Source organism: Amblyomma americanum, chromosome 5, assembly GCF_052857255.1.
Source record: "Amblyomma americanum isolate KBUSLIRL-KWMA chromosome 5, ASM5285725v1, whole genome shotgun sequence".
In the NCBI taxonomy this organism is placed as follows: Eukaryota; Metazoa; Arthropoda; class Arachnida; order Ixodida; family Ixodidae; genus Amblyomma; species Amblyomma americanum.
Genome location: NC_135501.1, coordinates 70,651,698 through 70,677,637, shown reverse-complemented (window position 1 = coordinate 70,677,637; position 25,940 = coordinate 70,651,698). Strand labels below are relative to the sequence as shown.

Below are 25,940 nucleotides of genomic sequence, written 5' to 3'. Positions count from 1 at the left end.
AGCGTGAATGGGCTCATAATCGGAGGGACACTTCTTTTGTGCTTTTTGGCACGTTTCAGCACCAGAAATGTTCTTTAGAGCGGTAAAATTTTGCTCATTGAGCTTGGAATGCTACGGCGCAAATCTGCCCGCTGTCTTTTGCGGCCATTTTTTGGCATCCAAGAGACCGCGGTTTTCTGGCATCGCAAAGCATCACGAAAATTTTATTTTCGTTTGAATTCTATCACGGGGGACACCAGCGATGTGACTGCGACCGATTCGGGTGCGCCATTCGCATCCACTGTAAACAGCTGGGGGCACTCGGCACTCACTTGGTACCCGTTACCAGGCTGGTCATCGGTCGTAGGTTTGGTACTTTTGTGGCCTGTTCTGTGACTGCCTGAGACTAATTTGTCGGCGGTATTAATTTGTCACTGCTTGTGACTGCTTGTGAGACCCAAGCTGCTCTCCTCAAGTAGCCGCTTGTGAAGAGTCAATAATTTACTGCCACCTGCTGGCATGACGGCACAAGGTTCACACTGTGTCACGTGGGAAGGTGGCCGCCATTTCTGCTTGCTGTACCACAGCGGTGGACGAGGGGTTGAGCATCCGCCTCGCATGCGGGAGGTGCGGGGTTCGATCCCCAGTGCCGCCGGGTACCCACCGGTGATACAATGGGTACAAGCTTTCCCCTGGCCTGGTGCTCGGCTTCTTAAGGGTTTCAATTGAGATGCTTGGAAAATGGGTCTTTGACCCCGCCTTGAGTGATCGAAAAATACCTTGTGCCATGGTGCTCTTTGGCCATAGACACCGTTGCGGCATAAAAATCCATCATCATCATCATTTCCACTTGCTGAGATACTTCTAATGCAAACACTTTAAATGTAGTTGTTTTTATTTAAATCCGTTTTCTTTCTTTTTTATAACATTATTTATTGTTTGATGCTTGTCACCGCATTTTTATTATTATTAACTTCCCCTTTTCCTCTGCTTTGTGTGAACAATTTCAGTGCCGCCAGCGGCAGCCTAAAGCAGCCGGAGCAGCGACTTCAAGATCTCGAAGACAAGGTGGTGAAACTTCAGGAGACCCTGGCACAGGCAAGTTCCTTGTTTGGGGTCCGCCCACCTTTCATGCCCTGCCGGTCAGCTACACAAACTGCTTCCAATTGGGAAATTAAAAATTTGAATTTCATATTCTGCTACTTAATAGTTTGTTTAAATTCAAAATGGGAGCATAGTTGCCGTCCTATATTTTTTTCGGGGGACCAAAATTTTGGACGATTGGTATTTCAGTAGGGGTGTGCGAATATTGAAATTTTCGAATACGAATCGAATACGAATATGAAGAAAAAATGGCTTCGAATATCGAATATCTGTTCAGTACAAAAAAAATTTCAGAAAACGATGAGCTAGCACACTTCATTGCCCTTATTTTTTTTCAAAATAGTGTCCGGTCCTTGCAACTAAAATAAACAAAACTAGACTGCCTCAGTACCATATAAAAAACATGATGTGCACCGAAATGTATACTACTTGATTAGACAGCATAACAGTATCCAAACTATAATGAGGTCATGAAAAACAAAGTCCATAAAATGACGAGACTGGCAACAAAAAAATAACATGACTATTAAACCTCATTCATTCGGAGTTCAAGGGACCGGAAGAAATGCCCGGTTCATCCGAAGGCCTCTGTTAATAAAATTGCCCGCACCCCCCCCCCCCCCCCCCCCCCCCCCCCCGAAAACAAAATATGCTGCCGAAAATGCAAAAGATGCAGTAAGGCCTTGTGAGGCGGCTCCATCGCGCTAACACCGGTAAGCCTGTGACTAGCCACCTGTTTTGGAGTGCTGGAAGAAGAACACAAATGCAAGCAATGGGCCGGGGAACACACACTGGCGTCGGAGCAGCGAGGCGGTTTATAAAAATTAAAAAGAAAAAAGCCGCGCGGAGCTAGGATTGGACTATCGGCAAATGCGCAGGCCGACATTTGAAGTTGCGCGGGGCAGCGGTGAAGCTCGGAAACCGAAACTACGCAGCCAGACTATTTTTGTGCCCTAGCGACAGAGGCCTTCCGATTGTTGCCACGCCTGCTGTTGCGCCCACTAAAGAGGTGCACGGGTTACAATGCACCATGCAATAGGCGAGATTTTTACAAGACCGCTTGCCCTATTGTGACTACTCGACGTGGCCCTTCAGGAAGCTCCCGCGGCATTTCGCAAGTAGGCTTTCTCGCATAGCGCAGTTTACAAAACGGGATGGCAGAAGTCACGCTTGGAGAGTTATGAAGGCGACAGGACGCATTCTTCGGATGTGGGCATTAAATATGTAACGTATTACCGAAAAATTTAAAAAAAAACTCGATTTCGCGTTGCGATTGCTAGAAACGGGCAGTCGGCCATCTTGTTCGCACCACGGGTGATATGTGGGAAAGTCCACTTGGGGAAATTCTCACGAGGTGAAGCCTTGCGGCGTCGGGGTGCAGTCGGTCCGCGTGATAAACGGCGGAGAAGGAAGGGGATAGGACCTCTGTATCGTTTTCCTGGAATTTTTAACTCGATTATCGGCTAATTTGCCGAGATATTGTGATTTTGCCAGGGTCTAATTTATGAAAGTATGTGCAGTATACGATCGCTGGCGAGTATTCGGGAATTTTCGAATATTCGGAAATTCACGAATATCAATTTTCGAATATGAATACGAATCGAATATTAAACATATTCGATTCGTATTCGAAATTTCGAATATTCGCACACCCCTATTTTTCAGCTTACATGTAGCAGGACCTCATTTGACTTTGGACCAACTTTTTACCCAATTTCTCGAACAGCTCTGCCACCAAATGTGCATCCACTGTTTTGCTCCTAAATTGGAACCCTATTACAGTAAAAGCTCCTTAATTCGAACTCTGTTAATTCGAATTGACGGTTAATTCAATCTGACGCCCGGGTCCCGGCATAGCCGCGTGTATTTCAATGGGGGAAAGCTCCCGATAATTCGAACAAGTCGGCATCCGCCACAGTTAATTCGAACTAGAAGCCCTTGGCTGACACCACTCCTCCTTGCAGATAGAATTTGGCCCATAGCGAGAACAACGCACTGCAAATTTACTAAATGCGTAAAACAATGGAAAAGAAAAAAAGCCGAGCACACAAGGCTAGCAGAGCCCACGGTCTGGTGCATGCTGAAGCATGTTTTTGCTGCCGGAACACTTACCCGCGCCGCTGATGCATTGGCGCCAGCCGTTCCAGGTTTTCATAGTGCCACGGTCGCTGGGTCTCGATCATGTGGTGCAACGCAGCATAGTGGTTCGGGCGCCGGCATCATGCTTTTTGTTGGTGCTGCGAGCTATGTGGACTGCAGTGTGGAGACGTTGGAGATCCCAAGTGACGCCGTAATTGAGGCAGCATGTTATCAGCAGACGCCGCAGGGCTCATGGGTGGTGAGCACGGCCAACTGTGAGGAGTCCGACTGCAGTGACGAGTCTATGCCATAGACAAGTGCATGAGTGCATGTGAAGTAGCGTCAGCACTCAATGTTGCAGCACACTACTTCTCTGCCATTGAGAACTCGGACGTTGCGCTGGAGCTTTTAGGAAAGCTGCAGATGATGCTGATCAAGTCTCGGCAAAATAAATGCAAGCAAATGCACATCACTGATGACTTCTAATTTTGACAACCCTTCCCTGTAAACAAACATTTTTTGGAGCATAAATAGCGTCTTATATTCCAGCACCAAAGCTTGCTGCTCACGCGAATGCATTCTAGTACTTGTTTTGTGGAGCATAACTGGCCGATCAATTTATTTCATTTATTTAGACCGCACGAATTTAATTCTCAGAATAGCCCACCACAAACGTGCAGTAGCGCCTAGCTCCCGATAACGAGTCTAGATGTGACTGCTTCGGAGTCTGCCCGCGCGGCGGGGTGCAGTGACCGCTGATTCTAGCATCCATTCGATAATTCAAACTTTGCTTAATTCGAACAGTTTTCCAGTTCCCTTCGAGTTCGAATTAACGAGCTTTTACTGTAATTTGAATCTCAAAGGGGATCAAAGATTGGTTTGCAAGAAGCGCAGTTTCAACTAGACGGGAGTCTTTTCAAATACTGGGGCGGGACTTCTACCACACTGCATACATCTGATTGTGCACTTGTATCATTCAGAAGTCATCTGCAGCATGAGCTTGAGTAGTGTGTGAAGGTATAAATTTTTTCATCACTAGGGTGTTGTGAGGCATATGCTGAACCTTAGGGCTAAATTTGATGTTGTTAGCAGAGGAGACTGGCTGTATGTGCTCTGCAGTGTTTGCGCTGCAAACTTGACAACTGTCTTTTAGTCCTAATTTTTCATTGTTATTTCCAGCAGTAACTGGCATTTTGCCTCTCATCTTATCCAAGCCATCAGTACCAAGTGTGGCTGTAGCTTATCAGTTTTGAATTTGGCTTTCAACTCTAAACGTCAAAAAGCTATCACCCCTAAGATGAGTCCCAATCGGGTGTGTTAGCATCACTTTGTACCTCCTGCATAGTGGGCTCAACAACGCAGTTCTTAGTGCAGCGTGTTCGCTTTTGCACGTGGACATGTTTTCATCATGTGTGCTTAATGCCAACATGCCAGCAATTGTGCATCCATCAAACAGTGAGCTCTGAAAGTGGTTTCCCTGCTTCATTCGGTGTACACAACATGCGCCAGTATCCAGAGCAATGTGATTGCACAGACTGCCTATAAGGTGACATTTTTTCCCATTTGATAGACAGCTTGATGTGCTGGTATAGTTTCAGCAATTGCCGTCAAACAAGAAAAATGATATGGCCACTGCACATTCAATCCCGGATACTTTGGTTTTGAAAGGGGTCACGAGATAGTTTATATCAATAATTCAGTATGTATACAGTAGAATCTCATAGATATGATTCTGACGAGGACATGAAAAAATGTGTATCATCTGAAATATCGTATCTGCCATAACGAGCAAAATGAATATAAAGAAACATGAAAAATACATTCACGCAGAACTTTTTACAGCTGGCTGGATTTAATTATAGCCATGCCGCTACAGCTCACTACTCGGAATTGTGTATGACGGGACTGGCGATCGCTACGTCAGTGATGTGCGGGCCGTGCGCCGCCGCCGCCACTCACTGCTCTCTATGTGTACAGCTCGACTAGCGATCGCATTTCTTGAATTTTGCGTGGTCCACAGCACAGACCTTGGCAGTGCGCCAAGGTGCTGTGCACTGATAACATCGGGGCCTGTTGTGTGCCCGGTGAACTTGGCAGAGCACCAAGATGTCGTGCGCCCTTGAGAGAAGCGCCAGCGGCGATAGCTTGCTCGGTGCACTACTGCGCGCCCGTCTGAGTATGCTTCCGAAGTCGGCGAGCACTTGAGCGTCATAGAGGAGCGTATAAACGAGAACGCTATAAACCATCCTCTACTCTGAAATGCTGTGGAGGAAGCAGGACCTTCAGATACCCAAGCGATTTGGCAAGCTCGAGATTTGGAACAGAAATGCCTAACACCTCACCACAGCTAATCCTTGAACTTTCGCATTACATACTCGTAACCGCTCTTCCTAACCTCGCATAAAAAATGCGCACCTGACCTTCAGGAACCGTATTCATTTAGTAAAACGAGCTTTTGGGCAAGTTGGTTACTTCCACATAACTGCAGCGTAAAAAATTACGAGCACAAAAAAGGGGAGAAACACATACGACACGGACAAAAGCTGCACTCACAACTGATTTTATTTCGCCAGGAATGGGAAATATAAAGGTTCCGCCGCGGATGCGCGCGCAGCAAGTACACGTACCTCGATCACAAAACCAAAAAACAAAAAAAAAACAAAAACCAAATCCAATAAACTAAAAACAAAACTTTAGCACACCGTAAAACCCATCTTATCGCCTGGCAGAGAAAAGGTCACATTCCACTTTATACAGATGAACAGAAGTATCGCTTACGCAAAAAACGCCCTTTTTCTTTATATGGTAAGCTTCCAGTAGTTCACGTGCAGTTTGATCTTTGCTTTTGCCTAGAATCCTTGCACCTTCAAAATGCGGCGAACAATCCTGACAAGACCTGCAATGTTTAACTAAATTAACATCTTCATCTCTCTCTAAATTTCTTTCATGCTCCCTCAATCGATCGTTGACACATCTGCCAGACTGGCCGACATAGGCTTTTCCGCATGACAGCGGAATTTCATAGACCACTCCTGCCTGGCACTCTACATGGGGCTTAGTATGCTTTTTCCCGCAGCCAGTTTTTGTTGCCTCCTTACCGGAGATGCGAGGGCATAGTTGGCCGAGCTTTTTCGGAGCTGAAAAAACCAGCGGCACCCCAAACCTGTTCGCTACTTTCTTCAAGTTATGCGAGACTGTGTGCAGGTAGGGGGCTACTTCCGGACGCACAGTGCGCTCAACTTCCCTTGTCTTCGAGGACGTCGCCTTCTTCTTCACCTTTTTCAGGAGGGTTTCCGCAACAGCCGTCACGATCGACTGAGGGTAGCCCGAGTCCAATACTCTTGCCAATTGGCCGTCAAAGCTGGTCTGCATTTCATGTTCGCACGATTTATCTAGTGCAGATTCTAGGCATAAGTTCACAATGCTTCTTTTAATTATTTTAGAGTGTGCAGAATCATATGGCAAAAGACGTTTCTGCACACGTGGAGAGTACCGCCAACACACGCGATCCCCCCCGAACTTTAAACGAATATCCAAAAACTGTAGAAAATTATCGTTTGGCACTTCGCAAGTGAAGGTCAGTCCCTTTCCATGGTGTTTAAAAACGTCTAAAATCTTATCAACAAAAGCGCAGTAGTGTAAAGGGCTCTGCTTGAAAATAAGATCAAAAAATCATCAACATATCGGTACACCTTTGTGACCTCGTGCGGTTTAAAAACAGTTGCTAACAACTGGTCAATACTAGCTAAAAAAATATCACTTAACACGGGTGCTACGCAGGACCCAATGCATATTCCTTTGGTTTGTAAGTAGTGCTGGTTGTTAAAAGCGATAAAAGTTCCTTGAAGGTAAAATTCTAAAAGTGTTAGAAAATTGTCAACAGACATACCAGCTGAATTTTGGCATGGGATGACGCCACTCTTGTCAATACACTGTTTCAGTGAAGCGAACAATTCCTGGTGGGGTATCGAATAAAACAAATCTTCAACATCCACAGAGAAAGCGAAGCCAATGCTGCGGTTGGTTTTTAGAAAATCAACAACTTCTCTAGAATTCTTTATAAGAAAAGGGTCATTAATGGTGAGCCCTCGCAAAGATCTCTGCAGGAACCGACTAACAAGCACCTGCCATGTACCATTTTCACTGACAATAGTTCGGAACGGTACATCTGGTTTGTGTGTCTTGGCACTAAAAAACACTTTCAAAGCATTGCCTTTACAATTCATAATCTACCTGGACAGTTTATTATTTCCCACGTCTTTGCAAAGGTTGGCCACTCTCTTTTTTGCAGTTGTGGGACGGCTTTTCTTCAGGGTAAAGTTTTTTTGCACAGCCTGAAGGGCTTTTTCGCGGAAAACACCTTCCGGCAAAACAACAAACCCTCCATTTTTGTCAGCCTGGAGAAGAGAGAGCCCCTTATCTTGAAAGTAAGTAACCACCTTCCGCAAAGACGTGCCAACATGACTATTATATGAAAAACCAGCTGTTTTCAAAAGAGTGGCCGCACCTTCGAGTAAGCATCTCTCCCGTTGCTCGGTCGGCGCTTTTTTTGCTATACAACGGTTGAGTGCTGCCAGGTCTTGAACAGGTACAGAAGATGGAAGCCCGTACTTGGGTCCTTTGTCGAGTAGACCGTGTATGTTCTGGGGCAGTTCTACCCCACCTAACACCGTGAGGTTTCCACTGGCTTGTACGTTCCTCTTTGTAGACTCAGGACCTCGAATGGCGTACCTTAGGTAGGAGCTCCACCAGAGCTCAGTCAGATGAGCCGTGGTCCAGGCGATAAGATGGGTTTCACGGTGTGATAAAGCTTTGTTTTTAGTTTTTTGGATTTGGTTTTTTTTGGTTTTTTGGTTTTTTTTTGTTTTTTGGTTTTGTGATCAAGGTACGTGTACTTGCTGCGCGCGCATCCGCGGCGGAACCTTTATATTTCCCATTCCTGGCGAAATAAAATCAGTTGTGAGTGCAGCTTTTGTCCGTGTCGTATGTGTTTCTCCCCTTTTTTGTGCTCGTAATTTTTTACGCTGCAGTTATGTGGAAACCGTATTCATCATGGTCGCTTTATCTCGCCACGACTGGCCGGCACCACCAGCTATCACAAAATTGTCGGACTGCAACATGGTACAGCAGAAACCTCTCGAATGAAAGAAGCTAAATGCTGGCGACACGAACATGTCTGACCGTGTGCTTTTGTTGCTGAAGGATGGATGGGCGGGCACGCGGGCATACATATCTCGACTCTCCCAAAAAAATCTGTTGGAACTTTTTTTCTTGTAATGAACCCACCCCTCAAATTGGTGTCAACATTTCTGGGAAAAAATGGTTTATGGTTTATGGGGATATAATGTCTCAACGTGGCTCAGGCTATGAGCAACGCCGTAGTGAAGAGATCCAGAATTTTCGACCACCTAGGGTTCTTTAATGTGCACTGACATCGCACAATACACAGGCATCTATAATTTCGCCTCCATCGAAATTCGACCGCCGTGGCCGGGATCGAGCCCGCGTCTTTCAAGTCAGCAGCCGAGCGTCATAACCACTGAGCTACCATGATGGGTGGAAAAAAATTGAAGGGCGCTTAAGCTTCGCCTTTAAGGGCGGACGCGGCTTTCAACTCGCGGAAAATGGTCAAAAAAGCGATTTTTTGAAATATTTATTTTCTGCTTTTACAAGTCATATTTTGTGTGATTACAAATTTTCATCGTCGAAAACCATCAAGAAGTGCGCCAAATCATTGTTTTGATGATCAAGGGTGGTGGAAAATTTTTTCCAAGTAGCGAAAAAACGCCGCTTTTCAAGCCCCGATCTCTCGGCAACCGCCCAACGTAGCGCGGCCATCTTGGTCTCTATGGAAAGCGCGTTCCTCCGACTTCAAATTTCCCGCTTCAGCGGTCTCCTCAGAGCGGAAACAAACGCATAAAAAGCAAAAGTTTCACGGTCACACGGTGATTTTCGATTGGCTCCGCACGTCACGTGACAGCAGCGCGCTGCGCAATTGGTCTCCTTGGCGGGTGCGTCGTCTGCTACGCGTGCCTCTCGACTCTGCGGCTCCGCTGCTCGTCGTGTACGACGGGGTTTAGTCATTTGAGCAGAGAACCTCGGCTCGCCGTGACTGTCTCTTGCGCAGAGCTTAGTTTCGAATACGGATTACGCGGCCGCCATGTTCGTCAGTACGCGCGGAGCCAACATGCCAACATGCCAACTGGCCAACATGCTCTTCGCAGAGCAGCGGAAAAGGACGCCTTGCGGAAAAGAAAGGCAGCGAAAGCACTTCAATCTCGAGGCAAGGCATCCAAGAAGCCCCGTGTTAAAAAGGACACAAAAGACTACAACCCCGGTGCCTCTTGATGAGTGAAATACAAGGTGCAACTTCGGAAGCTATTTTCTCAAAACTGTTTTTTTTTGTCATTTGCTCTGATTGTTCCGCTGATTTCTTTGCGACCGCTGGGGCTATTTTGATACGGTTTTTTTCGCTGCATTCCTTCAGGTCGTGACATTCTTGGTTTTCCGGCATGCCGTTTGCTGACTTACTGATTCGACTAGTTGTTCACTGTTTAGGTGCCCATTGTAATGTGTGCTCATAATATATTAAAACTAAAAACATTTACATTGTAAACAAAAAAATCAGAATGTCACGACCTCATCCATTCATTTGGGAATGCAACACACTTTGAAGAAGTCTTTTATCTTATTTTGTAAGTCGCTCAGGCCTGGTACAAGATGAAAAGGAGGAAAATTTTTTAAATAAAAAAGTTGTTCAGATATAAGTTTGAAATTTTTATGGTGATATCACAGAAACATTACCAGTAACCCTGCCAATTTTTATCAGAATTTATGAAGAAATAGGAAAGTTGATCCCGAATGCCGCATCCCCCCTCAAGAGCGGAACGCGACAGCGTGTTGCAGCATTGCCAGGTAGTCCAAGGAACGCCATTGCCCGTTCGGCGCAACGCCTTGCCCGTTAGACAAATCGCTCTGCTACGTACGGTGAAACGGATGCGCGGAGCAGAAAACCAAGTAGAAGCGCTGCCAGGCACCTTGCTGAAACACGTGGGATTCAAGTTGCAGTCGTAGTTCGTTGGCACATCGTTTTTGGCAAACCCGATGCCACGAACGCCAGCATAGCTTCCGCGACAAACAAACGGGCAGCAAGCCGCAAGCTTCGTGGTGAACGCTGATTGGATGATGTACGCTGCGTTGTTCGCCGTTCACCGCGTGATTCCTGCGTGCCCGCATGGCACCACTGTGCCCGAACAAGACAAGCGGGAGGCGCTGCTGTCGCGCGCTATCTGTTGGGGCAGTGGCGTACATTGTGAGGAGGAGGAGGGAGTGGAGGGATTTTTTGCTCGCGGCCTATGCTACCGACACCAACGACACTGTCTTTTCTGCGACACGGGGCCCTTAATGCTGTCGCGTGAAAATGGGTTCATTACATGAGTATATACGATGTACTTTTCTCTGTAATGTCTCTACACCTATGTGAGCAAAGCACGTCAAGTGAGAGCTAGTGGTAGCCTTCGAACAGCTCGGTTGGCTACTTAGCATGACGCGCGGTGTACAGAGCGCCGGCTTCCCTTCGTGATAGCAATGTCACGTGGAAAATGGGTGCGGTAGATTGTAGTTTACCCTCCAACCCATGTTTCAAATTCTCCTCACGTCGTTTCACACAGTCTTCATGTGCCTAATGCTGCCTGCAGGTATCCAAGGCCGCACAGCCCATGCAACTGCGTGCGGAAAGCGATCGCATGAGTGCCATTTGTAGAAGCACCACTTGCAAGGGCGCAATGCGCTTTTCAATATATTGAATGTTACGCCAAACGGGCATTTGATAAACACAGGCATCTGTGCTATACTTCTGCATAGGATTTTCAAGGACACCTTTTCACTGTTCGATATAAACAATAACTTTTATAAATCTGAGTGTGATATATCCAGGGTCATCTATATTTGTACTTTCTCTATATAATGCAAAGATGCCAACTTACATGAACTTGTTTTGCACTTCAGAAGGATTCAGCAGGGTGCAGTGGTTGGCACACATTAATGAGCTGAATAATTATGAAAATCTGCAAATCAAAACATTAATGACCCTACATGACAATTTTATAGTCAGATACAGCTCAGGAAAGAAATGGCAAATGCCCCTCACAGTTAATCCAAGTAACATATTGTGACTTGAGATTAATCACGGATTAACTGTGATGTCATGAAAATAGGTCGATACCACTGGCTGGAGAGTCAAGTGGCATTTGCCGCTTCATTCTCGAGTTGTATCCAACTGTGCTACTTTTGTATGTAACGAAGTCAGAATGAGGACTAGTTTTTTCTTTGGTTCTTAAGCATCACAACAAAATTTCTTCTTACATGCTAGCAAAGTGCAGAGGTTTGATGCAAACTACTGGATGATGCAGGCTTTACATACACAGACCTGCACATATGCCAAACTGTTCGAGCACAGCACAGTGTTCATTTTGGGAATGTTTGAGTGCACGAAGTGTCTAATAGATGCATTCTTTTGTTGTTTTTTTCTCCTACGGCTTGCAAAGTTGAATCTTGGATGGATTATTTGTGAGTCTTGCTCATACTTATTGAAAACATCAATAGACCTCCGAGGTGCATGCAGGTCGCAAGTCTTTGACTGAAATGACTGAAAATTTCTCTTTCTCTGCATGTCTGCAGGAACAGCATAGGAAAGCCAGCCTCGAGCACCAAGTCCGCCAGTTGCAGCAAGAGAACCACAGACTCCACGAACAGTCCGAGACGGCCAGTGCCCAGCTCCGCCGTTTCACGGACTGGTTTTTTGGTGGCAACTCGGACACATAGTGAGGGGCGCAGCAAGACAGACATCAAAATACAAACCCATCACCACCCGCTAGCCATTTGGCATGTTACCCTCCCGGCAGAGGCAATAGTGGAGTTTTCATGGCTACACATTGTCGTCACCACTTTTTTGCTGAACCGAAACAGCAATGTCAGCCTTTCACCTCTCTGTGTCAGCATTGGGGCCATGTGCAACGTCACCTGTGTTGCCGACAAAGCCAGAGCCCTGGATTTCTCGCAGCCACGACTGACTGCGTGTAATGGCAAGCCTAAAGATTTGCCCGGAGACGAACGTGTAGGTCGTGTGTTGGCAAGTGGTCGTCACTTGACTGGCACCAGAATGACTGAGCCAACATGTTCAAGTTCGAAGATGGCGAAGGTCGTCGCGGTTGTGTACGTTGGAGGCCGATTGCTTCTCAACACTTCGGGCTTGGCTTGAGTTCTCTTGGATCTGACTGGCTTGTTACTGACCCCACCCTCAACCAGCAAACTGTGAACGCTCTTGTGGGCCTGTGGTCAAGTGCTTTGCTTGGAGACAGTTCGGCGCGGGGAGCACTTGGCAAGTACTGGATGACCTTCATCAGGAGTCTCGTAGCTTCGACGAGAGAGTGGTTTGTTTGGCAAAACTGCTTGTTTTAGTGCTGACGCACGCATTGCCCACAGCAGTGCTGAGTGACGGCCAGCTATGGGGCAGGTCGACTCAGGTTGACCTTTCTTTACATCAAAAGAAGCTAAAAGGGCAACTCACCCAGTAAGTGTTGTTGATATTCCTGTAGATGTTGCATATTTGTGTCGTGTGTTTTCCATGCCAGCCACAAGGGGTAGGCAGGTTGTTGTATGTACTCAACCCACCTATGTATGCGCCACTTGCTCTGCTGTACTTTTACTGTAGTGGCAATATGTGCTCATATTTCTTCTGTCAAATGTTGCATCCTGAATGGTAGTGCTTCGTGGGGCCTGTCACATTGCATAGCTCGGCATGTGGGAACCCAGCTTCAGCGGGCACGGTTTTACAGGCAGCTTTGTGTAAGGCCTAACGCATGTTTAGGTGCAGCTTCGTTTGCCCGGTGTTCTTGAGTAGCCGAGGCGCACAAGCCAGCCACACTTGTGCACAAAGAGAAAGACGCTCAAACATGATTATTTTGTGTGTGTAAACCGCACATGGTGGCATTATGTACTGTAATCCGAGGCAAACATGAGGAGTGTTGCAGCGTTGCATTAGGCGGTGAATTTTAATAGCAGCGTACGGCTAACTGGTACAAACGTCTCATTGGCACGGAAGTTCTCACCTGTCTCAATCTTTGTTTCCTCTTCGTGGACTCGGTACAAGGCTGCAGTGTTACCAAAAATGCTCTGGAAGAGATGTATGTGCAACGGAAAAGTAGCGTTCGTGGGAGATTCTCATTGGTAATGCTCATTTCGTGTGCTTCCACCTAAGTGCAGCTGCACATTGGATTCAACCTTAGCTAGAATATCAGTAAATATGCTTCCAAATGTCCATCAGTGTGTAGCGTGAGGCACATTTGTTGTATGAGATAAAAACACTGCAAGCAAGTGCAAGCAATTAACTTTTATTGACAGAGCCAGGCTTATGTGCAGTTGGAAGAGATCATGCATTGAGCAGCAAGCAAAGAATTCTCATTGGCTGTGCAGCATATCTGTGAGTGTGTCTTGTCCCATTTTTATGCTGTAGTATAACCTCGTTATAACGAATACGTTTATTACGAAATATTGACTATATTCAACTGTTTGTAAATGTTTTAAACAATCATGTATAATTCTTACTGTATGTTTTGAATGCAGTTTTCCATAAAACGAATATATAAAATAACTGAGTACCAGGCTTTGTCTGCTCGGATAGCAGGCAGCAGGCTTTGCCATCCTGCCATAGAAGGTACAGTGGCGTGAAATTGGCACCCGTTTACGCCTCTCGCTCCCGTTGGATAAGCAGCCAGCGACTTGCTCAGCTAGCCTCTCCATTAGCTATCCTGTGCTCGCATCGACTGTCATTGAGGTGCTGAAAACGGCTATAGCTTTCGTTCCGACGTCCAGTTTTTCACCCAACGCTTCTGTAATGCGGGAAAGCCACCCTAGCTGGCATTTGACTGCTGCCGCTTCATGCTGGTGGTGCTGTGTGGGGAAGCCAGCCTAACTGGCATTTGGTGCTCGTGGCCTCTGTAGTTGCCGCAGTCGACTTCGAAACGTGCTAAAACGTTGGAAGAGGTCTCACCCATTTTTTTTTTTTTCTCCTGCTTGAGTTTTTGGTGAAATTTTGTGTTACAAATTCCAGCTATATTGGAACTACTTTTTTACTTGTTCGTTGTAACGAGGTATGACTGTATTTTCCTTCTCATATGAACATAAACCAACTAGTCCATCAAAGCATCTCGCAGTGCAATGGTTCTCAAACATTAGCTTTGCTTTCAATTTCAATGCGAATGAGCTCCTGCTTAATTGAATTTAGCTTTTAGGCTTTTGAAGATCGCCAGACAAGATCGTTTTTTCTTGGGACATTCCATCAAGCTTTTTGCAAAAGTGAATACACTTGCAAAGTCGCTTCCTAGGTTGTAGGTTGATTTAATCATAACCATTTATGCTGCCTTGCCCTTCATGTGTTGTTCCTTGGTCTCGGCTGGCTACAGCCTATGGTGTTCAATTTGAAAGATTGACATTTTTTGGCAGCTCAAAAGTGCACTTTTTAAGACGTTCTCTAGGTGTTTTTTAGCTTTATAGTGTTGATGCATTCCTGGCTAAATGGTCTCTTTCCTTAATGCTCAAATTTTTCTGCTCCTTCTGGCCTTTGCAGTGTAGATGCTAGTGTTTTAATAGCACTGGAAAGATTGAAGTTGCAGGCCACTGAAAAATTTATTGTTGCTGAATCAAGTTGCAGGGCTGTTCACACAGGCAAGAGCTCCTTCACACAATTCTTGGCTTCCGATGCCAGTGCTCCATGTTTTTTTTTGCACTTCTGACAGGCCAAGGTGCCGAATTCTTCTTTGGGCAGCTTGGGGGTAATTAGAAGTAGATGAAATTGTCCCCAGAAATTGTCATGTAAAAGTTCAGCATTGAGTCCATGACCGTCATTTCATTCCTGCTTTATTCCATGCAATGAATGCTTTGTAGGGCAGTTCTTGATACGGTGCGATAGAAAGAAGCCTGCTGCTTTCCATAAGCACGATATTTTTTTCTTTTTTACAATTTTAGTCTATGCTAATTTCATAACAATGAGAAGTCTGTGTAAGCTTTTTCCAGATGGAAGTACGGTACTTCGTTCTTTAACATTATCAATGCATTCCGTCTATTTAGTGTCAGATATTTGGGTGCGTGATTTCGAGGGTTGTCTACAGGAAGTGTGTGGTCATCATAAGCCAAACTATTGCTGCAATTGTTGCAAAACAGCTTTTTAGGGCATTTCGAATGACGCTAGGTGTGTGCTTTAAGACGTTGGCCAATTGGCTGAAATGCATTTAAGAGGCACTCCCCGTGTTGCTCGTCGCATTAAAAACAATCCGTGTCGTGACCATTCCCCAAGAACTTTTTTTTTTTACACGTCTATCCTTTGATATCGTTCGTAGTTCACGTAACTCACGGTTTGTTCATATACTCGCCTGGCAAAGCCCGTGCAGTTAGCAGTGTATTAGGTAGGCTTGTGTGAGTGTGAAGTGATTGCCATCCATTTTTTCTGTTGCTTTCTCTGTCTCTCGCCTTCAGGCACGTGAGCACATGCTGGCCAGTGGTGATGTTTTTTGTTCTCCAGCTGGCACATGGCTTTCGGTGTTTCAAGGCAGCCGCACATGCTCAAAGTCCTGTTGCCATTTTCTAACATCGTACTCCCTCTTTTGTTTCCTTTTTGTTTCTCTCTTCCGAGTCTCTTTGCCTTTTCCAGGACTCGGATTTGATGCTGCCATTTTGCCGTCCTTTTTAACGAAGATCCCGAAGCGGTGGTGAGAACAGTTTGGCCTCCTGTTGTGCCAGCACCCCTTTCAGACTCCTTCATAACTCCAGAACTACCATTGTAATTTGCTGGTTACCTCTGGTGTCTTCTTTACCTCTAGCTACCTCTGGCACGCACCTGGGCGAGCTTTGATTTCTTTTGTCGCTACTGAATGGTCATGGTGGGGGTGTCATCACTGGCATGGTGATCCAGTGTTTCCACCACTGTTTCGGGATCCATTTACAAACATCGAGGAAACAGTATGGTTTCGCGGGTCCCCGTGCATCGAAGGAGTTGGTCAGATGTGACAATTTGTCTTCTGAATAACGGTTGTCGCATGGCATAGGTACGGTTTTGCATTGTTTGCTCTCCAACTGAAATTTGGCAGCTTCATTGCCCACCGTTGGCTCAGAAGTGAGCATTGTCCAGTGGTGCCACATTTTGCAGTCCATTGTGAATTTGCACTGCAATGCACGTGCTAGTGTAGCATCCATTGTATCTGATGAGTAGTAGGCTCTGTGATGGATGACGCAAGCATGTGGTTGCAAATGCACTTGGTTACATCACTGAAGGGCTGCACGTTACTGTGTGGATCTCGTACACTCTACCATCATGTTGCCTACTGTGTTTGCATCCTTGGAATGGTGTAAGTCCAAGTGCAATGCCATTATGTTGTCTCCTGTGCTTGCATCCTCAGCGACACCATGTGTATGTGTGGCCAGTTCAGTAGTGCCAAGAGGACTACTGTTGGCTGGCAGTATTTGATGGCAGAACCTGGCGTTGTCAAAGAGATGGCAAGGTGGAAGTGATGACTTGGTCGCCTCATTTAACTTGAAGCCAGTTGCACAGGCCCTTGTTCTTCTAGGTTCTGCTCGGGGTTCAGGCAAGTTCATTACGAATGTTCGACAAAGACGCTTAATGTGATCGGGCAGCACTTAAGTGACTTTAAGTACGACCCTAATTTTGGCTGGGAGTGTGCACGTAATCTTCAGTAAGTGGTAAGGTATACAGAGTTTCTGCTGCATCGACCTTGAATTGTTCTCTTTTGTTTTAGTTGTTGGCTGCAAGTACAGTTCTCTTTCAGAGGAGGGCATGTTGCACGTGTGAGATTTGCTGTTTTCCTTCAAACTGGCGACCCACCCCTCGTTTACGTCTTTGTAACTCTACTTCCTGTACGATACCTCACTCTTGACACATCGCGAATTTTACGATCGCTTGTTTTTACAACGCCATCAACATGCGACATCTGTAGGTTACTCTACGTTTTTATTTCCTTCTCTTTCTCTGACTGTTTGCCTGTAAAAGATGTCATAAAGATGTTCCCCATATTGCCCCATCCCTTTTCTTTTGTAGAAAAGCAATAATAAAAGTAGCCAAAGATGCGTTCAGATCATTTCTTGTTTTGTCTTCTCTGTGTGCGTTGAATTCAAGGAAGTGTGGTGAGACCTGACCTAACCGAATCCGCAGGAGTACATGTTTAAAAAGTCCAAGAAGTGAACTTTAAGGACTGAAATATTGTCTGCCACTATGGAAAGGGTGTTGTTTAAGGCTTCTGACTTCACAACGGTTTTGTGTGCTTACTCTCTTCCACACCTCGTACCCCTACCCCTACCTACTCTATCCCCCTCACAGTGTGGAAGTCTATGCCAATATTTTATTAACAGCTGTCGCACTCTGCCGTTATCAAAATGAGTCATATTTTAACAAGATGTGCTAACATAGTGGGATACAAATTTTCACTGGAGCTTGGGTTTCACCTTTGGCTTGTTTTAAGTGATTTTTCAAAACCGAATTAGGATAATAAACTGTTGTTTCATTGGTATTAACATGTAAAAATCTGCCAATATAAGGCAAGATTTTATCATTTCTATCTTGACTTCATAAATGCATAGTGATCACTTGTTAGTCCTTTTAAGCCCAGAAATAGTAACTGCATAAACCTACGAGTTCAGAAACTACCAACTGAAAAAAACAATGCTTATACAGTTCGCAACGGAAACAAATTACCTCTTAAGAACACAAGAAGTTCCAGCAGTTACGAAGATTCTAACAGAGGTTCTAGTTTCTTCCACAGTAAATCCTCTTTGAGGCATTCTCACTTGCAGGGTCGTTGGGATGTAGTCGCACGAAATCACTAGCTCAGCTTCCCTTAAAGCTCGCGTATTTGATGCCCGCTTACGACGTAGTGGCTTATCACGAACGTCTCTGGTAGCACGTACCGCGGTATAAGAATATATCTAGGTGTTCACACTGGCCGCCCGCCACGGCAGAGCATGCGCAGATAATGATCGCGCTTTAATACATGCAGTGACCGCAAATGTGCAGAGAAGCTGCCTGCGGTGTGTCTGCCTACCGGTTGCACAATGGCAGGCGCTGCTGAGCGGCTTTTGGTCACGTTTCAAGCTGTGGTAGTCAATGTCTGTGCTGCCACAGTGCATCTCAAGGTGTGAACGTTAGTTTCTTTGCTTCTGCATTGCAGTGGGCATCTAGCGTGAACAAGGTTTGCTAGAACTAGCCTATTGTGATCGTTGCACAAGCTCACGTGGTGATATGGGCCGACCCTGTGCACGGTCGTACCGGCCTATGTGCGTGGTGGATATGACTTGTTGGTTGTTGCTGCGGGACGCCTCACAGTCCAGCCGTGTCCAGGAGCAGACTTGATGCGATTATGGGTAGGAAGTGCTTCGTACTAACAGCAGAAAGGCTGAGCCAGACTCGCCCTTATTGACCGCTGGTTTTTAAACTTCGTCGGAGCCTGCTTGGCTAGAACCTGGGCGCTAGGCAACCCACACAGCAGGTAGGATATTAAAAGCAGGAACTGTTTGAAGAGTTAATTTGTTTTGCATGATGGACGTGAAACAACGCAACGGCTCATGGCCTAGGAAGAGCGCAGAGGAATGAGATAGGATATTGTAACCGAGCGACAGTGTCGGCATATGGAGCACATTCCCGTGCATATGATACCCAAGTCGTACACGGTAAGCATTTCCGCGGTGATCAGGTCTAACAATCAATATTCACACATGAAGCTCCTCTTCCTCCTGTGCTGGCGCTCCTTTTCGGCACCTCCAGGTCTCCAACGGTGGCGACATCTAGGGCGGCTACAGCTAACACAAATGTCACACATCACTGTTGGAGCACAAACGATCTGAAACGGGAGAAGGACGGTTCCGGACATGCTAATAAAGGCCGATATGTTGGCGGCGGAAACTCGCACCGTCATGTGTGCCACTGGCTGACGCAGACGAGAAACAACCGCCAACATATCGGCCTGCCGCTGCTGCGGGGCCGTCGAGTCAATGCTGCAGGCGATTTTGTTCTCTCAAACCACGCTTGAGAGCAGCACGGTCGTGGCACGCAAGTGCGTTAGTCACGGGGTTTATTTTGTATTTCGCGGGCTTTCTTTGGAGCTTGGAAAAAAAGACGCACGTGAGGTTTGCTTGTGATAAATGATGGAATGGGGGTTTCTGAAGGTGCTCGACAACTCTTCAAATGCAATTTGTTGTGTAAAGTCAATGTTTATTAATTTAGATAATTAAACTTCATTAAATAATGAATTATTTGCAAAACAAAAAATCCTGTGGTGCGCAAAATGGCTGTCACCGATATGCAACTGGTTTTACTCGCCTGCCTCTAATAAGTGATTTTTCAACCCTTGGCTCTTGTTAGCTGGGACACCCGGTATAGTTAGGAGGGCAATGCAGATTTCACACTTTGCCTTTACGACACATTTTCGTGCTACATATCCTGCGACTTGACGTCTTGAGTCACTCTTGGCTATATGCTATGATCACGACAGGCTTCAGCCTGATAAACCGACAACTTCACTGTCATTCCTGCTGGCATGCGACGTTCATTGCATCTTGAAACCGCGCTGAAAAGACAAGGGACGAGGAAGAAACCAACAGGACAGAGCGCGGTTTCTTCCTCGTCCCTTGTCTTTTTTGCGCGGTTTCAAGATGCATTCTATTAATAGTCGCCAACTAGCCCGTGTCTCTCTATTAGACGTTCATATCTCAGCAGTGTCGATCTTTATCTTCCGCATCGAGCAAGGGAGCCAAATCTTCACAGTTTCCCTCGATTTGACGGTGCAGCTAGCGCCACCTGCACTTCGGCACTCGATTTGACTTCGTGCTGCACGAGTTCTGCACTGCTGCACTAGCCTCCGGGCGAGTTCTCTTCTCGTGCAAGTAGTGCAAGGTGCTTGGCGCGCTTCGTAGCAGACGGCTCCGCGGCCTTGCTTGTTTTGGTGAGCGGCGTTGAGACCATGGTTGAGACGGTCGCGTACCCGTGAGAGACGCGGCATCGGCGCCATGCCCTCACCAAGCAGCTGAAATGCCAGTGCGCGTACGTGTGTGCATGTGTGCGTGTGTTTGTACGCGCGTAGGCGACTGCGACAGGGTTCTCATCTTTCTGTCCAGCCTCGCGCATCGCTTACACCGTTTCTCTTTTGTGTGCAATTATTATTATAGACGCAGCGCGATGGGGCGCTTCCATAAGAGGCAGATGGTGAGATGCTTTATAATACGTGGGTTATCGCAACGTTTGTGACTCGATGCGACATCAGTACCTCCGCTTAAGACAGCGACTGGGCTTGAGGTCGCCGTCAGTCCGCACCTTCGCCTGCCAGTTAACCTCTGACAGTCACGTCACCGTCCGCCGAAAGTGAACGCGATCTAGTTGAGTTCAAATATAGATCAGGCAACTGTTGACGGACAATCGCAGTCACTTTTCGATAGAACGGAAGCAGCCCGAATCACGCGTATAAACTGTAAAAAATCGTCTCGAGCGGTAGTGTGAATAACCTCTCGAATTCAGTGTTTGTTGCCTCTTCAAAATATCCGTCAAATCAGTACCCCGCCGCGGTGGCTCAGTGGTTAGGGCGCTCGACTACTGATCCGGAGTTCCCGGGTTCGAACCCGACCGCGGCGGCTGCGTTTTTATGGAGGAAAAACGCTAAGGCGCCCGTGTTCTGTGCGATGTCAGTGCACGTTAAAGATCCCCAGGTGGTCGAAATTATTCCGGAGCCCTCCACTACGGCACCTCTCTCTTCCTTTCTTCTTTCACTCCCTCCTTTATGCCTTCCCTTACGGCGCGGTTCAGGTGTCCAACGATATATGAGACAGATACTGCGCCATTTCCTTTCCCCCAAAACCAATTATTAATTAATTAAATCAGTGACGGTCAACCGGCCTGCGCCACTTTGCACAACACAACGGAAAGAAAGGTGAAAGAATTCTTCACCACTTTCGGAATTACCAAATTTCATAGCCGCTCCACGAGATGTGCCACTTCGAGCGAATGCACAGCGTTCAATGCAGCTAGAACAATGTCGCGCATATGTCAAACGACGCGACAAACACCAACACATAGCCGCAGCAGACGAGTTTCTGCACTTTTGCACTCGATTTGACCACTGCACTGAGAGCACTAGTGTCAGGCTACACTCGCGCCGCAAGAACTGGCGCTGCACTGGCACGGCACTTTTGCGAACTAGTGGAGCCAAATCGAGGAGACCTGTGACACTCCTACTTGTGCCGCGGCGACTACTGCGGCGGTACCTAGCGGACAAGCGGCTTCACCTCTGCCTATGCAGACGCGGCGCAGTGCGCACACTACCCAATATTCTAGTTCACTGTACCTCATGGAACCGAAACTGCGCTTCCATCGAAACGCAGCCGCCGCGGTCGGGTTCGGATTTCCCGGGTTCGAACCCGACCGCGGCGGCTGCGTTTCAATGGAGGCGAAACACTAAGGCGCCCGTGTGCTGTGCGATGTCAGTGCACGTTAAAGATCCCCAGGTGGTCGAAATTATTCCGGAGCCCTCCACTACGGCACCTCTCTCTTCCTTTCTTCTTTCACTGCCTCCGATATCCCTTCCCTTACGGCGCGGTTCAGGTGTCCGCCGATATGTGAGAGAGATACTCCGCCATTTCCTCTCCAAAAACCATATATATATATATATATATATATATATATATATATATATATATATATATATATATATATATATATATATATATATATATATATAATTGGTTTTTTGAGGGAAAGGAAATGGCGCAGTATCTGTCTCATATATCGTTGGACACCTGAACCGCGCCGTAAGGGAAGGGATAAGGGAGGGCGTGAAAGAAGAAAGGAAGAGAGAGGTGCCGTAGTGGAGGGCTCCGGAATAATTTCGATCACCTGGGGTTCTTTAACGTAAAACCAATTTTCATTTTTACGGTGTATTCAAATTAAAAGAACAATGGGAATGTGATCACTATAAAAGAAAATTCAAAGAGCGAGATGTCAAGCCTAAGTGTGCTAACGAAAACAAGCCGCGTCACATCGTATCCTTCAATTTTTAATACAGGTGAACCTGCGCAAAAAAATACAAAATGCAAAAGCCTTTCCCTTTCCTCTCTCCCGGCATGTTTCATTTGTTTCTTTTTTGTTTTAATTTTTATTTTCTGTTCTTTTCTTTTATTTGTTTTGCTTTTCGTGTTTATTTTAGTTGCCAACTTTATAATTTTAATTTTCTTTGTTTTGCATTTTACTTATTTTTATTTCATTACATATATGCTTCTTATCACCTTTTGATAGTTCGTGAGGACGAATTCGGTCCACAAAATTCGTCTAACTCTTCTATCCATGCCACTCTTGAGCCAAGAAAGAGGACAAACTATTTTCGTTGACAATAGTAGCAGATGGTGTGGAAGATATAAATGAGGGAGTGAAAGAAGAAAGGAAGAAAGAGGTGCAGCGGTGGTGGGCTCCGGAATAATTTCGATCACCTGGGGATCTTTAACGTGCACTGACATCACACAGCACACGGGCGCCTTACGGCGCTGTTCAGGTGTCCGCCGAGATGTGAGACAGATACTGCGCCATTTCCTTTCCCCAATAACCGATCTGACATCGCACAGCACGCGGGCGCCTTTGCGTTTCGCCTTTTATCGAAACGTGGCCGCCGCGGTCGGGTTCGAACCCGGGTACTCCGGATCAGTAGCCGAGCGCCCTAACCACTGGGCCGCCGACATCATGGACTATTATGGACTCGTAAATGGACTGAGTGCAGTGGGGCTGCGTGTAGGAGCCCAAGGGCCTCGCTCCCTGAACACCCTCGGTCTAATGAAGCTTTTCCTCCCCCCTGCCTAGGCGAATGTGGCTCGACTTAGGAGGCGCAGTGCGCTTGTTCCACTCCGCTCCGAGCATTAACTTGCAACTGCTTTCCTCTGAGACCGCTACCGAACTGCGTCCTCCTGCATCATCCTCGAAACACAAAAGGTTTCTTTTGCGCATGGGCGCCCTTTGTGTTTCCAGGATGAGCTAACTCATCTTTCGGTGCCAACATTCCTACAGCATGGGACATTGCCTTGCGAGGAATATTGCTTGCCTTAAACTTTGCTATGGGCGTCATTATCAGTGTAAAAGCGGGGCTGACTCAGCCTGTCTTCTTGGGTCATCTTGGTGCGCTTGCTCTCACGAGACACAAAACTTCTATAGACGCTTTACAGCACGGAAGCATGGGCGCCGCCATATTTGGTCACGTGACCACTCTTCCATTGCTGGCCTTCTGACTCCGCTGCCTGCCTGTGCGGACGCCTCATCTGCAAGCGCGTTTTACTGCGATAGTACTTATGTTTGCTCGCAAAATGGATGCAGGATGGGTGGATGACACCAAGCTTTGGCCGAAGCTTCAGCGGCCGTGTAAGTGCGCTGTTTTTTTTTTTTGTATTTTAGGACTCTTTGCTCTTGTCTTTGTGTGAGCCTTCACGCCACATCGCTTTGCTTGGTGACGATGGTATGCTCGCTGTCTGTCTTTTCCCGCTTTTCTAAAGCCAAAAACACTGCTTGGATTTCTGTCCTGGTGTGCTTATGACTGTTTTCGTGCGTGAGTTTAAAGCGAGAACTTCCCAGATTTGATTGCAGAGCCGTTCAACCATCGTAAACATATGCGGCGGGTCGCAGCATGACTGACGCGGCCGATCAGGCACAAATAATTAGTTTTCATTATTTGTCAGCAACTGAAAGCATAAGTGTATTATGCAGAACCTTGCTAGATTTCTTGGCATCCAACTTTCAGCATGGGGACAAAGTTTTATTACCACAAAACTAGCTACATAAATAGCACACATGATGACATACTGTACTGATATCATTCTTTATTTCAGTTGTCTACAACTATATGGTTGAAATGCCTGACCGTCAGACCATGCCGCTGTTGACTGCCGGCGTTACAGGTATACCGTCAGCAAACAACCCGAGCAACCGGTGTTTTCACTTTTACCATGTGTACTCACCCTAGCCGATGAGCCGGGGTGGAAGTCTTTCCTCTGTAGATTCGCAATCCAGTGCTGTCGTACCAACTTGTTCTTCTCTCCTTGCAGAAATCTATGCATTGCAAAAGGCCTAGTGCACGGACAATCTTCGTGAAGTTGAGGCCCGTGCGTTTCGCAAACAGATACATTCCAAACCTTCAAATCTGCGTCGCAGTTCTTACAATCGAACACGGAACACGTTTTGCCTCTGCTTTTCCACATTTTGGCCGCAAAGCATAGCGGATACAGCAGCGAAGTCAGCAGCCCGTAGGCACCACCTGCAGTCGCCTGCTATCCAGAAGGCCACTGATGTCGCGACGGCGGTGGCGCCGCGAGTGTCGACTAGGCGAACTGCGCTCTGTAAACGGTCTATAAGACATCTTCAAACAGCTAGAAACAGCTAGCAACGTCTAACTTTAGATGAAAACGATTAAAAACATCTCAGCAATGGAGGTTTATCCACAAACGTTTTAAAAAACATACTGACAAAAAAAGGTTTATTCACAAACGTTTTAAAAACATACTGACAAAAAAGGTTTATTTACAAACGTTGTAAAAATAATTGGTTTTTTGGGGAAAGGAAAATGGCGCAGTATCAGTCTCATATATCTTTGGACACCTGAACCGCGCCGTAAGGGAAGGGATATAGGAGGGAGTGAAAGAAGAAAGGAAGAATAGGTGCCGTAGTGGAGGGCTCCGGAATAATTTCGACCACCTGGGGATCTTTAACGTGCACTGAAATCGCACAGCACACGGGCGCCTTAGCGTTTTTCCTCCATAAAAACGCAGCCGCCGCGGTCAGGTTCGATCCCGGGAGCTCCGGATCAGTAGTCGAGCGCCCTAACCACTGAGCCACCGCGGCGGGGTTGTAAAAACTTCCCTAAATATGTTTTCCACGCAGCGTTTTAAAAATTTCTCTGACGAGAAATTTACGCGGGAACGTTTTAGCGTGGTTTTTAACAGCAATTTGCTCCGAACGCATCTTTCAATGTATTAGTACTTGACTAAAACATTCGGTAGACGTTAACTAACGCCGCAGTGAACCTAAGTCTAATCATATGAATTTTTATGTATATTTTATTTCCGAAATTAGTGACGACTGAGTTAGTCATGTAGATGACTCAGCGCCAATTAACATAGGATAATTGCGCACCGCCGTTAGCGCAGCTGCTAGGAATGTCCACGCAACGAACGTTGCAAATAGCATCCTTCTTCGAAGTCAATATGCAATAAGAGTAATAAGAGCAATATAGAGTGCGCGTCGGACGCACCGTACGTAGTAGAGCGCGCTTTGCCTGCCCTTTGCAGTTCGAGCTATAAAGTACATATCTCAGCAAACAAAATCTGCAGCTCTAAAAAAAGCATGAGCACTAAACCTAATGAAATCTCACTGCTCGATTTTAGAGGGTCCTAAATATACAGCATACCGATATTGAGTCTATGGACCTCCTTCACCCCGCGACGTCACGAAGATGCGGTGGCGCTGATGTTAGCAGCGACTTTCGCATGGTAGGCAAAACAGGTTCCGCTTGCCCGTGCCTACCGCAGCTGCCGCAGCTACCGGCGGCTGCTTCAAGCCTGTGCACTGCAGAAGCAGCATGTATTGACCAGCTGCGTCACTGCTAGATCCGCGTAGTAGCATAAAAAATATTATATTAGCCTCGATAGGTTTCTCGCGCATAAATGCCGCATTCGGGAACTGGCTAACAGGCATTGGG

General features: G+C 46.5%; 1 protein-coding gene across 3 annotated transcripts in view; it reads left to right on the top strand.

Moving 5' to 3' along the window:
- LOC144132526 (signal-induced proliferation-associated 1-like protein 2) overlaps nucleotides 1-17,309 on the top strand; it is a 145,991-nt gene extending 128,682 nt beyond the window's left edge. For 2 of the 3 annotated variants that reach the window (XM_077665002.1, XM_077665004.1), the window contains exons 26-27: nucleotides 990-1,077; nucleotides 11,842-17,309. In XM_077665002.1, the coding sequence (XP_077521128.1) occupies nucleotides 990-1,077; nucleotides 11,842-11,985 (232 nt within the window). In that variant the 3' untranslated portion in view covers nucleotides 11,986-17,309. The other variant, XM_077665003.1, reaches the window with a different exon arrangement.
- The last annotated feature ends 8,631 nt before the right edge of the window (nucleotides 17,310-25,940 follow it).